The sequence below is a fragment of the Hyla sarda genome, chromosome 9, assembly GCF_029499605.1.
Source record: "Hyla sarda isolate aHylSar1 chromosome 9, aHylSar1.hap1, whole genome shotgun sequence".
In the NCBI taxonomy this organism is placed as follows: Eukaryota; Metazoa; Chordata; class Amphibia; order Anura; family Hylidae; genus Hyla; species Hyla sarda.
In genome coordinates, this window is record NC_079197.1 from 18,005,289 (window position 1) to 18,019,748 (window position 14,460).

Below are 14,460 nucleotides of genomic sequence, written 5' to 3' on the forward strand. Positions count from 1 at the left end.
AAAAATATTTTTTTTAAATAATAATTTTTAATACCATTTATGAATTTAAAATATTATTTATATTAATAAATTAACAAATTATTAACATTATATTTAAAAAATTAAGATCATTATTGTTGTTATATACGGTAATAAAAATAATAATGTTATTTGTTTAATAATTTTCAGGATTATAATAATAATTATTTTTCATATGAAAATATATTCATTATAAATAGAGATGAGCGAACTTACAGTAAATTCGATTCGTCAAGAACTTCTCGGCTCGGCAGTTGATGCCTTATCCTGCATAAATTAGTTCAGCTTTCAGGTGCTCCCGTGGGCTGGAAAAGGTGGATACAGTCCTAGGAGACTCTTTCCTAGGACTGCATCCACCTTTTCCAGCCCACCGGAGCACCTGAAAGCTGAACTAATTTATGCAGGAAAAGGCATCAACTGCCGAGCCGAGAAGTTTGTGACGAATCGAATTTACTGTACGTTCGCTCATCTCTAATTATAAACAATTTGTATTATAATTATTATTACATTTTTTTTAGTATTATTTCATATAATGATATGAATCATTATGATATCAAATTTTTATTATAACTATTATTTTTTTGATATGTCAAAAATAATTAAATTATTATTATAATTTTTTTTTTTTATATTAATAAAACAAAAAAACAATGCTCAACAAAGATTTAGCAATACAGGTAAGTCTACTTACGGAACAAATTTTCCAAGGACCTTACTGCAAATCCTCTTCAGATTTTGGGCGCAAAGTCACTATGGATTTCACCCTTCCATTATCGAAGGGGGCGAAATCTGCCGTGAAAATCCACAACACAAATGAGACATTGTGGACTGGAAATTCCCCGCCATGCTGGATCTTCCATGCGGAAATCGTTCGCAGCAGGTGGATGAGGATTAGTCAAATCTCATCCACTTTGCCCGCTGCTGTAATCCCTTACAAAATTTTTTACCTGTGCAAAACCAATGCTGTTCTGTCCTAAGGGTATGTGTCCCACCAGTCCTCTGTGTAAAGAGCAGTGTGTTCCCAACCAGGGTGCCTCCAGATGTTGCAAAACTACAACTCCCAGCATGCCCGGACAGCCGTTGGCTGTCCGGGCATGCTGGGAGTTGTAGTTTTGCAACAGCTGGAGGCACCGTGGTTGAGAGAGACTGCATTAGAGCAATAATCCCCAACCTTTGCCTGCCCGGGCATGCTGGGAGTTGTAGTTTTGCAACAGCTGGAGGCACCCTGGTTGGGAGAGACTGCATTAGAGCAATAATCCCCAACCTTTGCCTGTCCATGCATGCTGAGAGTTTTAGTTTTCCAACAGCTGGAGGCACCCTGGTTGGGAGAGACTGTATTAGAGCAATAATCCCCAACCTTTGCCTGTCCGGGCATGCTGAGAGTTGTAGTTTCGCAACAGGGGGCACCCTGACTGGGAAACACTGTTATAAAGGAATGTGTAATGTCACTACTGTGGAAGGCGCAAATGATTCTTGAGGTCATGTGACCTCATGATGACATCACCACGATCTTGTGCACATGGAACACTGGTAGGGTGCCGAAATGGTAAAAAAAAAAGTGAATTATTCCATACTTTACACTGCAAAATGTTTAGTTTTTGTTGAGCTTAACTCAGGGGGGACCTTTAAAGGGGTACTCCGGTGGAAAACTTTTTTTTTTTTTTTTTTTAATCAACTGGTGCCAGAAAGTTAAACAGATTTGTAAATGACTTCTATTAAAAAATAATCTTTACCCTTCCAGTACTTTTTAGCAGCTGTATGCTACAGAGGAAATTATTTTCTGTTTGAATTTCTTTTCTGTCTTGTCCACAGTGCCCTCCGCTGACACCTCTGTCCGTGTCAGGAACTGTCCAGAGCAGCATAGGGTTGCAATGGGGATTTTCTCCTGCTCTGGACAGTTCCTGATATGGGCATCAGGTGTCAGCAGAGAGCACTGTGGACAAGACAAAAAAAGAAATTCAAAAAAAAGATTTTTTTTTTTTTTTTTTTTTATAGAAGTAATTTACAAATCTGTTTAACTTTCTGGCACCAGTTGATTTAAAAAAAAAAAAAAAAAGTTTTTCACCGGAGTATCCCTTTAACCTGTTAAGGACCAAGGGCATAAACTTACGCCCCTAGTCCCACTCCCGTGATTTAACGCAGGGTTACACGGTAACCCTGCATCATATCGCGGCGGGCCCGGCGTCATAGTGAAGCCGGGACCCGCCTCTAGTAGCGCGCGGCACTGATCGCGGTGCAGCGCACTATTAACCCTTTAGCCGCTCACTCAAAGCTGAGCTCAGGGAGCTGTTCGGGATCGCCGCGGTATAATCGCGGCATCCCGAACAGCTGTAGCACAGGAGGAAGGTCTCTTACCTTCTCCTGCGCTGTCCGATCGCCGAATGAATGCTTCAAGCCTGAGATCAAGCCTTGAGCATTCAATCGCCGAAAACACTGATTGATCCATTCCTATGGAGATGGATCAATCAGTGTAAAAGATCAGTACATGCCATGTTATAGCTCCCCCTGGGGGCTATAATATGGCATAAGAAAGTGTAAAAAAAATCATTAACCCTTTCAATGATCCCTTCCCCTAATAAAAGTTTGAATCACCCGGCATTTCCAAGAATAAAAAAAAAATCAAATTAAATAATAAAATCAAAGTAAATAAAATTAAAAATAAACATATGTGGTATCGCCGCGTGCGGAAATGTCCGAATTATAAAAATATACCACTTTTTAAACCGCACGTTCAATGGCGTAAGCGCAAAAAAATTCCAAAGTCCAAAATAGCGTATTTTTGCTCACTTTTTCTATCATGAAAAGATGAATAAAAAGCGATCAAAAAGTCCGATCAATGCAAAAATGGTACCGACAAAAACTTCAGTTCAAGGCGCAAAAAATTAGCCCTCATAGCACCCTGAACACGGAAAAATAAAAAAGTTATAGGGCTCAGAAAATGACAATTTTAAACGTATAAATTTTCCTGCATGTAGTTATGATTTTTTTTCAGTAGTAATACAAAATCAAACCTATACAAGTAGGGGATCATCTTAACCGTATGGACCTAGAGAATAAAGAAAAGGTGTCATTTGTAACGAAAAATGTACTACGTAGAAACGGAAGCCCCCAAAATTTACAAAATGGAATTTTTTTTTCTATTTTGTCGTACAATGATTTTTTTTTTCCGTTTCACCGTAGATTTTTGGGTACAATGACTGATGTCATTACAAAGTAGAATTGGTGGCGCAAAAAATACGCCATAATACAGATTTTTAGCTGCAAAATTGAAAGAGTTATGATTTTTTTTAAAGGTAAGGAGGAAAAAAACGAAAGTGCAAAAAACGAAAAACACCTGGTCTTTAAGGGGTTAAGGTAAATAGCTGGGGGCTGCAGCTTGTGGATAGCACGATTCTGCAGTAACTGAGTCAGCATAGAAAGAAACCAAATCAGGAAATATTTTGCTGGTGTTGAATGAATTTATTTTTACATGGAAATTTATTTTTACATGGGGGAAGAGTGATAAACTGCAGAAGGCAAGGACTCACCCCTGGATCTCATGTGACCATTGTACAGATAGGATAGGCATGCATGTAATCTAGATCCCAAAAAAATGTATAAAAGCAAAAAAAAAAAAAAAAAAAAATACAACAAAAGAAAAGAAGCAAAAATAAAATAAATGAATAAGTAAACAGAAAATCATTTTCCTCTTTATCTAAATTGAAGACCCCTTTAACATTCATGTAGCCAATTTACAGGGGTGTTCTAGTTCTATATATGATAAAACTATATAAATTCCTATACCTTTTTAAGGCTGTCTCAATATAACAAACCCTTTCTTTACTGAAGCTGCCCTGGTGATTGACACTAATCCGACTTCATAACTCAGAAGCTAAAGCTGGCTATATGGAAACTGCGGTATTATATTGTCCTTGAAAGGTAAATTAAGGTTTCCCTCTCATCAAAGCTGTAGTGCTAATCACAAGTCCGGACTGTCCACACGGAAAGTCTCACTGCCTGCATTCCGTGGGGATTCATTCTTTCTGCGGACATGGAAATCGGAATTTACGAGCCAGAAACATGTAGTGAGGAAATTCCGCAATGTGCATTGCGCAGCAGAATCCCCTTGAATACAGCGGAATTCCATTGCAGAATTCCACACGGAAATTCCGGATGTGTGAACATGGCTTCAATCTCATCACAGCTGTAGTGTTACACTGTCACTGAAAGGTAAATTAATGGTTCCCTCTCATCACAACTAGAGATGAGAGAACTTACAGTGATTTGATTCGTCACAAACTTCTCGGCTCGGCGGTTGCTGACTTTAGCCTGCGGAGTTGGAAAGGGTGCAGAGACGCGCGACTAAACTAATATGGGGCTTGGAACATCTTAGCTATGAGGAGCGATTAAAGGAGCTACAATTGTTTAGTCTTGAGAAGAGACGTTTAAGGGGGGATATGATAAACGTATATAAGTATATTAATGGCCCATACAAAAAATATGGAGAAAAACTGTTCCAGGTTAAACCCCCCCAAAGGACGAGGGGGCACTCCCTCCGTTTGGAGAAAAAAAAGTTTAGTCTCAAGGGGCGACACGCCTTCTTTACCGTGAGGACTGTGAATTTATGGAACGGTCTACCTCAGGAACTGGTCACAGCAGGAACAATTAACAGCTTTAAAACAGGATTAGATACATTCCTGGAACAAAATAAGATTAATGCTTATGAAGAAATATAAAATCTCATCCCTTCCCCAATATCGCGCCACACCCCTACCCCTTAATTCCCTGGTTGAACTTGATGGACATATGTCTTTTTTCGACCGTACTAACTATGTAATACATTAGTTCAGCTTTCAGGTGCTCCGATGGGCTGGAGACTCTCTCCTAGGACTGTATCCACCTTTTCCAGCCCACCGGAGCACCTGAAAGCTGAACTACTGTATGAAGGCTAAAGTCAGCAACCGCCGAGCCGAGAAGTTTGTGACGAATCGAATCACTGTAAGTTCGCTCATCTCTAATCACAACTATAGTGTTGCACTGTTCCTGAAAAATAAATCAAGGCTTCCCTCTCCTCTCAGCAGCAGTTTCAGAACTTAGTGTAACCACTCCCTTGCTGTGCTGCTTCTGTATAAAAATCATATATTGGACAAATTGCTTCAATGGATGGGTTCACTATAGATTCAAACATGACGTAACTGAACACCACAGACATGTCCACCACGAAATGCATGTCTCTGGGATACATTTAAATGCTGCATAGTTATCAAGTGTATTATCAGAGATTAAATATCCTCTCCTCTCAAAAGAAGTTTCAGGGCTTAGTGTAACCTCTTCCTTGCTGTGGTGCTGTATATCCATGGTCCAGCCTACTGCATCTAATCTCCCTCTCCTCTTAGTCTGCAGGCTGGTCTTTAGCAGCTCCTTGCTTAGTGTAACCTATTCCTTGCTAAGCTGACGATGTACATACACAGTCCTGCCTCCTGTATCCAACCCCCTCCTTCTCTTAGTCTGCAGGCTTGCCTTAAAAAGGGCTACTCCACTGGCAAACATTTCTTTTTTAATCAACTGATGCCAGAAAGGTAAACAGATTTATAAATTACTTCTAATGAAAAATCTTAATCCTTCCAGTACTTATCGGCTGCTGTTATGATCCACAGGAAGTTCTTTTCCTTTTGATTTTCCTTTCTGCCTGACCACAGTGCTCTCTGCTGACACCTCTGTCCATTTTAGGAACTGTCCAGAGCAGGATGGGTTTTCTATGGGGATTTGCTCCTACTCTGGACAGTTCCTAAAATGGACAGAGGTGTCAGCAGAGAGCACTGTGGTCAAACAAAAAGGAAATTCAAAAAGAAAATAAATTCCTGTGTATCATAATAGCAGCTGAAAAGTACTGGAAGGATTAAGATATTTTTTTTTTATTTTTATTTTTTTTTTTACAATTTTACAAATCTGTTTAACTTTCTGGCACCAGTTGATAAAAAAAAAAAAAAAAAAAAAAAAAATGCTTTCCAGTGGAGTACCCCTTTAAGCAGCTCATTGCTTTGAGTAACCCAGTGTTTTCCAAACAGTGTGATCCCAGCTGTTACAAAACTACAACTCCCAGCATGCCTGGACAGCCTTCGGCTGTCCAGGCATGCTGGGAGTTGTAGTTTTGCAATAGCTGGAGATGCACTGTTTGAAAAACACTGGTGTAACCCCTTTTAGAAGGTGTCTGAGGGTGTCTTAAGGCTGGTAAAGCCTACATGTGACTATGCGGGACTCCAGGCAGTACATGGCCCCTATAATAAGGCTTTTTCTGATTATACTATACACATGTTCGCCGTCAGCCAGATGATCAGCTTCAAAGCTTATTAACAGCTACAGAATCCTCCCTGCCGGGTACGATGTAGGAGGAGCTCACCGCCGTCCTGCCCCGACTCTCTGTATTACTATCCCGAGACGGTGAGAGAACGTTACCACAGATCAGGGCCCTGTACGAATGCAGAAGCGGCAGAAGTAGAGGAACAGCGCCTGTTCGCCTCCCACTTGCAGAACGTAGTCACAGCGCGGATGTATATCGATTACCAGCCACTTTACGATGGGATCAATCCAAATGGTCAAATATTAGACGAAAGCTTCTCGTGTATTCTGGAACTCAGAGCTAATTTCGTGTGGGGGCGCATTCGCACGTACAGGATCTGCTGCAGATTTCAATGTGAACTAAATGACTGAACGCAGCATCAAATCAGCAGCTGATCCTGCATGTGTGAATACATCCTTATTTTCTGCTCAGTCTGTCAGATTCACAGACTGGGATGGGGCTTTCCCCAGCAGGCGTGACATCATCTGAAGCCATAGAGGGGAGAACTTCCTCCCTCACTCTGCTATACACAGCCCAGAGCAGTTCAGTGTGAGATGAGCTATGATTGGCTAAGGGCCCTGTACGAATGCAGAAGCGACAGAAATAGAGGAACAGCGCCTGTTCGCCTCCCACTTGCAGAACGTAGTCACAGCGCCGATGTATATCGATTACCAGCCACTTTACGATCGGATCAATCCAAATGGTCAAATATTAGACGAAAGCTTCTCGTGTATTCTGGAACCCAGAGCTAATTTCCTGTGGGGGGCGCATTCGCACGCACAGGATCTGCTGCAGATTTCAATGTGAACTAAATGACTGAACGCAGCATCAAATCAGCAGCAGATCCTGCATGTGTGAATACATCCTTAGCAAACATCTGAAAGAGGACCGTCTACGAGAAATGTAGTCTTGGGACCAGCACACCATCGCCAAATGGGCCTAGGGGCTCCTACACGTATTAAAGGGGGGTGGGGGGAATTCTAATCAACTGGTACCAGAAAGTTAAACAAATTTGTAAATTACTTCTATTTAAAAATCTTAATCCTTCCAGTACTTATCAGCTGCTGTATGCCCCATAAGAAGTTGTGTAGTTCTTTCCAGCCTGACCACAGTGTTCTCTACTGCCACCTCTGTCCATGTCAGGAACTGTCCAGAGCAGGAGAGGTTTGCTATAGGGATTTGCTTCTACTCTGGACAGTTCCTGACATGGACAGAGGTGTCAGCAGAGAGCACTGTGGTCAGACAGAAAAGAACTACACAACTTCCTCTGAAGCATACAGCAGCTGATAAGTACTGGAAGTACTTTACAAGAGTCATTTACAAATCTGTATAACAACTTTCTGGCACTAGTTGATTCGAATTTTTTTTTTTCACACTGGAGTACCACTTTAAAGTGGTTATCCAGGAATAGAAAACCAGAGCTAATTTCTTCCCAAAACAGCACCACACATGTCCTCAGGTTGTGTGTAGTATTACAACTTGGTTCCATTGACTTCAAAAGGAACTAAGCTGCAATACCACACACAACCTGAGGGGGTGGTGTTTTTGGAAGAAAAAAAAAAAAGGGGGATATCCACTCCTACCATGGCTCAACTCATGGCATCAGCTGCTGTGATCGGCGTAGCCTCTTCAATGTTCTCCATACTATTAGCAGTGATGGTGCAGGATACTGAAAAAGCACGTCTCATGATCTTGTAAAATTTTATAATCCTCCCAGTTCACTGCCCCCATCATGATAAACCACCCCCTGCCTTTATTTTTAGTATTTTTTAGTTTTCTACCTTGATATTACTCTGTATTCTCTGCTCAGTGTCAGTCAGATTCACAGACTGGGAAGGGGCGTTCCCCAGCAGGCGTGACATCATCTGAAGCCATACAGGGGAGAACTTCCTCCCTCACTCTGCTATACACAGCCCAGAGCAGTTCAGTGTGAGATGAGCTATGATTGGCTAAGGCTGCACCCCCCCCCTCCCCCCTCAGCATTTCCTGATTTAGGACTTCTGCCAGGCCAACCAAAGTCTGTGCAAGAGAGAGGGGGGAAATGTGCTCTGGACAATTATGGAGACTGTTCGTGGCAGCTTTTCTAAACACAAATAAACCTAGAAAACTTTTTTTTTTAACAAAGTACATTAAAAAGATTTTTTTATTTACCATAAAGAGTTCAATAACAAAAATTAGTTTCATGAGAGTGACCATTGAAGCTCTGTCATATAAACAAACAGGGCAATGCTGCAGTACCTCAGGCCGCCAGTACAGTACTTAATAATGGCAATGCAAGATTGTAGAGCAGTGTTTCCCATCCAGGGTGTCTCCAGCTGTTGAAAAACTCCCAGCATGCCCAAACAGCCAAAGGCTGGACTTCCTGCAATCATATAGTTATCCACTAATAGTGGGACAATCCCCTTTAAACCAGATTCATAAGAAACTAAACCTATGACACCAGTGTGAACAGAGCCTGATTAGACAAAGTAGAGCTGCAGCAAAACTACAACTCCCAGCATGCCCAAACAGCCAAAGGCTAGACTTCCTGCAATCATATAGTTATCCACTAATAGTGGGATAATCCCCTTTAAACCCGATTCATAAGAAACTAAACCTATGACACCAGTGTGAACAGAGCCTGATTAGACAAAGTAGAGCTGCAGCAAAACTACAACTCCCAGCATGCCCGGACAGCCGAAGGCTGTCCGGGCATGCTGGGAGTCGTAGTTTTGCAACAGCTGAAGGCGCACTGGTTGGGAGACACTGAAGGCACTGAAAAGTGCCACAATCCCTTTGGATGGCTTATCGTGGTGGTGTGGGGGGGGGGCCACAAATCTAATATTTCCTTATAATAGGCCAACAATACTTTAAGGCTGGTTAACCCCTTGAGAACTTGCTAACCCAGCCAGCCAAGTATCGAGGAGTGACTGCTCATCCTTTTTGTTCAGTAGGGAAATAAGGCACCAACCAAATGGGTCCAACAATGGCTTTCTCTCCTGTCGTAATTCAGAATACATGCACGCTCACCCTGGCCAAGCATACATGTGTTCTGAGGGAGAGAAGAAGTACACGGCCAGCTTAGGGCTCATTCACACTGCGGACATTCCGCCGGAGTGCATTGCCGTCCATGAGACAGGACGTGTCCACACAGTTCAGCTGTCGATTTCAGCAGCGCCTGAAAGTGGACGTTCCGCTGGTGGAACGACCGCAGTCTGAACGAGTCCTTACACATAAGTGTTACCTATTTCCATATAGAAAAATAAATAAATGAATAAACTAAAACGTTTCTATGGAGGTAAAGGGGAGATTTTTCAAAACCTGTGTAGAGGAAGAGTGGTGCAGTTGCCCATAGCAACCAATCAGATTGCTTCTTTCATTTTTCAATAAGGCCTTTGAAAAATGAAAGAAACAATCTGATTGGTTGCTATGGGCAACTGCACCGTTCTTCCTCCGCACAGGTTTTGATAAATCTCCCTCATGAACATTTTTTGTTCCACCTACAAACCCGATTTTCCTGTGACCCACATCTTAAAATCATTTTACGTTCATCCTTTTCGTTCCGCCATCCCATGCCCCCCGGCACTCACCTATCCAGAAGCGACATAGAACACTGTTCATCCTGAGCCTCCTGGTACACAGACATAACACCACAACTAAAACAAAAAAAAAAGACAGAAATGACAATGATACAACAGCAGGGAGGGAGGAGGGGGGCGATGTAACAATACAGATTTAGGGTATGTTCACACTGAGGAATTCAAGAGGAATTCAGAAAAGTAGAATTAAATAGCCTCCTCCTTCACACCTCTTCAATTCCACTCAAATTTCCACTCAAATTTCCACTCAAATTTCCACTCAAATTTCGCTTGATGGATAAAATGACAGAAGGCTACAATTTCCTGACCGAAATGATGCCTCATGAATTCCTCAGTGTGAACATACCCTTACATGTCAGCCCCTTATATGACTACCCCTATACCCGGCTGTCACCCAACAACAGGCATAGTCCATGCAAAAATGTAGAAAAGCGTTAAAAGGGTACTCTGGCCCTAATACATCTTATCTCCTATCCAAAGGATAAGGGATAAGAGGTCTGATCGCGGGGGTCCCGCCGCTGGGGACCCCCGCAACCTGTCATTCAGCACCCACCTTTGCGAGCTTTACGGCCGCCACGCCCCCTCCCATAGACCTGCATTGAGGGGGCGGGGCATGACATCACGATACTCCGGCCCCATGGTCGTCAAGATGCACACTCCGCCTCCAGCACTGCGGAGAGCTCGCAAAGGTGGGTGCTGAATGACAGATTGTGGTGGGACCCCTGCGATCAGACATCTTATCCCCTATCCTTTGGATAGGGGATAAAATGTAATAGGGCCAGAGTACCCCTTTAAATATTATAGTAAAGCAATTTAAGATAAAATAATTCCAGCCTATTTTATGACATGGTAACAGTGTTCAGGAAATATATAATATTATAAGACAACAGCAGTGTTTCCCAAACAGGGTGTCTCCAGCTATTGCAAAACTACAACCCCCAGCATGCCCGGACAGCCTTCAAAAGACTACATAAGAATACTACAGCAGCTGTTGCAAAACTACAACTCCCAGCATGCCCGGAAAGTCTTCATAAGACTACAGCATTGTTTCCAAGCCAGTGTTCCTAAAGCTCTTGTAAAACTACAACTCCCAGCATACCCAGGCAGCCAACTGCTAACTGGGGGCATACTGGGAGTTGTAGTTTTGCAAGAGCTGGAGGCACCTTGGTTGGGAAACACTGGCATAGGGCTTTACCAGTCCCCAATCTTAAGACTACAGCAGTGTTTTCCAACTAGGGTGCCTCCAGCTTCTGCAAAACTACAACTCCCAGCATGCCTTGACACCCTTTGGCTGTCTGGGCATGCTGGAAGTTGTAGTCTCAGCTGTAGGGGCATGCTGCAAGTTGTAGTTTTACAACAGCTAGAGGCACCTTGATTGGGAAACACTGCTGTAGTCTAATGATCCAGTCTTACGAAGACTCTCTAGGCATGCTCGGACAGCTTTGACTGTCTGGACAGGCTGGGAGTATTAGTTTCTTGGCAACAGCTGCAGGCACCCTGGTTGGGAAACATTGGCATACGACTTCACCAATTCCCAATCATAAGACTACAGCAGTGATTCCCTCCCAGGGTCCCTCCAGCTGTTGCAAGACAACTCCCAGCATGCCCGGACAGCCAACGGCTGTCCGGGCATGCTGGGAGTTGTCATTTTGCAACAGCTGGAGGCACCCTGGGTGGGAAACGCTAGATTTGAGACAAAGCCATCATGTACACCTTACCCATGCCAGCTGGCAACTATAAAAAGCCATAGCCGTACAAGGGAAAAATAGAGCTAAAACTAAAATTTCCATGTATGGGAGCAAATGTGCAATGTTAAAAAAAATTAAAAAAGCAATGATACCAAAATACCCCAGAGATAGTGACGGGTGGGGGCGACATGCCCTCCGACACAGAGATTCCAGCACTTTAGTGGCACAACATAGTCCTGCGGCAGCAGATTAGGGTTGCCAAGCGGTAAATAGATGGGCGCATTAAAAAAAACAAAAAAGAAACGGCTTGCTTCCAGCCATTTAACCCCTCGCAGCCCGGCGGCCGGGGCTCTTTATTTTAGAATTGCTCGGTATCTAACTGGTTGCTAATTACATCCCCGCAGCGCTAGTTGCCATGACAGTCAAATGCGGCACCTGGATAGCTTTTCCACGGCTGGCTCTGTCAGCTCCGATTGTGAACGTCTCACTAGCAAAGTGCTTCTTTGGGAGTGAAGGAAGTCTGCGTGGGAGGGCGAGTGAATTTAGTGATAGGTTACGGCTGACGGGACATCAAGTAAGAGGAAGCGTGTGGGGGCGTGTAGGAATGGAGGGAGAGGGGGACAGACGGAGGGGGGTCCAGGCGCACAATGACTGGGGAGGGTGACAAAGGGCTTGATTCACCGGGTTGACTGCTGAAACGCGTCGCAGAGGGGTCATTTTTATTTATTTTTTCTCTGACTGTACAAGAAAATTGAAAGGCGGTAGTATTAGCGGATGTTTCACCTACACAGATCGGGGGCCTGAAGCCATATATACGAAGTGGAAAGAATTGTCATCCACGAGTCACGTCTCACCGATTGATGGCTAATGGGAAAGGGAGCGACATTAGGCCAAAAAGGCACTAACAATATGTTCACATGGGGCCGATTCACCACAGATATTTCACCCTGCATGAACTACACCGTCGTAGGATATTATGGTAGATCGGCAACGGCAACCACCAATCCGGCTTCTCGAAGGGTCTATTCTAGGGATCGACCGATTATCGGTATGGCCGATATTATCGGCCGATAATCACGATTTTGGGCATTATCGGTATCGGCAATTATCTTGCCGATAATGCCCCGCCCCCCGCACCGCCCCCACCACACCGCGACCGCCACCCTCTCGACCCACCGCACCGCGTCGCACCCCCCACCGTGATGCTAGGCGGTATACCAGTATGGATTTTTTCCCATACCGCTATACCGGTCGGGGCCCCTCCCCCACCCTCCGATTCAATAAAAAAAATTAAACTTACCCGTAATGGGGGTGGTCCAGGCCATCCTTCCTTCATGTAGTGTCCGGGGGCGTTCCGGGTGGAGGGTGGTCCGGTCCGGGCTGTCCTTCTCCCACGGTCTTCTTCTCCACTCCGGGCAGGCTCCGGCCTAGTACGCTGCATAGACGCCGCTACGCCGTGACGTCAGGTGCGTCGCTGCGCACGGGCGTCACTGCGCAGCGACGTCTATGTAGCGTACTAGGCCGGAGCCTGCCCGGAGTGGAGAAGATGACCGCCGGAGAAGGACAGCCCGGACCGGACCACCCTCCACCCGGAACGCCCCCGGACACTACATGAACGATGGATGGATGGCCTGGAGCACCCTGGCAGGTAGGGGGAGAGAAGCGGGTGGTGGCAGCGGCGGTCTATGGCCCCGCAAAAGCCACTGCAGATCATTGATTTAAAGCGCCCGCTTTAAATCAATGATCTGCAGCGGTGTCGCAGGGGGTTAAATAGCCGATAACTTATACCGGAATATCGGTATAAGTTATCGGCTATCGGCCCTAACCTGCACCGATTATCGGTATCGGTATCGGCCCTAAAAAAAACGATATCGGCCGATCCCTAGTCTATTCACACGGCAGGATATCCGCATGCGGATTACGCCTCAAATTTAAGCCCAGCAACTTCCGCACAGATTCCGCACCAATTCTACACAAGGGGGGAGATTTATCGAAATCTGTCCAGAGGAAAAGTTGCCCAGTTGCCCATAGCAACCAATCAGATCGCTTCTTTCATTTTTCGCAAGGCCTCTGCAAAATTAAAGAAGTGATCTGATTGATTGCTATGGGCAACTGGGCAACTTTTCCTCTGCTCAGGTTTTGATAAATCTCCCCCAAAATCGGCACAAGCCAGAAACCACCCAAATGAAAGCGGAAGTGGTTCATGTTTTGCCAAAATGCACAACATTAAAAAAAAATTTTTTATCTGACAGTGCCTATTTAAGATTAATTTACTTAAATGGGCACTGTCCAATATAAAACCTTTTGATAAGTTGTAAAGCATGCAAAACCAATAGGTTTTGAAATTGCTTTCATTAAAACATTTTCAGTATGAAAAAGCCTGTCAAAAAACTGCCTCCCTGCCTCCTGGGATACATACCAGCCTGGCTGTGTCCACTTATCACCTACGTCATGGACCCACTTCATGATTGACAGGTCTGCAGATCTAAAGCTGCTGTGATCGGCTCCCTCACTGTCTGTGTTTACTTCACAGCCTCCTGTGTGAGGAGAAGGGGGAGGGGCGAAGTACACTGCTTGTGTGAGGAGAAGGGGGAGGGGCGAAGTAAACTGCTGCCTGTGAGAAGGGGGAGGGGTGGGAGTACAATGCTGCCTGTGAGGAGAAGGGAGGGGTGGGAGTACACTGCTGCCTGTGAGCAGATGATGAAAGAAGCTGGTGACTGAGGATGGGGACTGAATGGAAAAGTAAGTGTCCCTGCATGTATGTATGTGTATAAATCTGTGTTATCTAGGTAATGTGCATGTGTATGAATAAATGAAGTCAGTGTGTGTGTGTGTCTAATACAGGGGGACTACAATC

At 44.3% G+C, this 14,460-nt stretch overlaps 1 protein-coding gene across 7 annotated transcripts in view; it reads right to left on the reverse strand.

The window, feature by feature from the left end:
- IQSEC2 (IQ motif and Sec7 domain ArfGEF 2) overlaps window positions 1–14,460 on the reverse strand; it is a 227,854-nt gene that overhangs the window by 191,189 nt on the left and 22,205 nt on the right. For 3 of the 7 annotated variants that reach the window (XM_056541238.1, XM_056541234.1, XM_056541245.1), the window contains exon 2: window positions 9,904–9,972. The exons of 2 other annotated variants lie outside the window; for them this stretch is intronic. In XM_056541238.1, coding sequence (XP_056397213.1) covers window positions 9,904–9,972 — 69 coding nt within the window. Of the gene's footprint in view, window positions 1–9,903; window positions 9,973–12,038; window positions 12,091–14,460 lie in introns of those variants that run through there. 2 more of the 7 variants (XM_056541242.1, XM_056541235.1) reach the window with 2 other exon arrangements.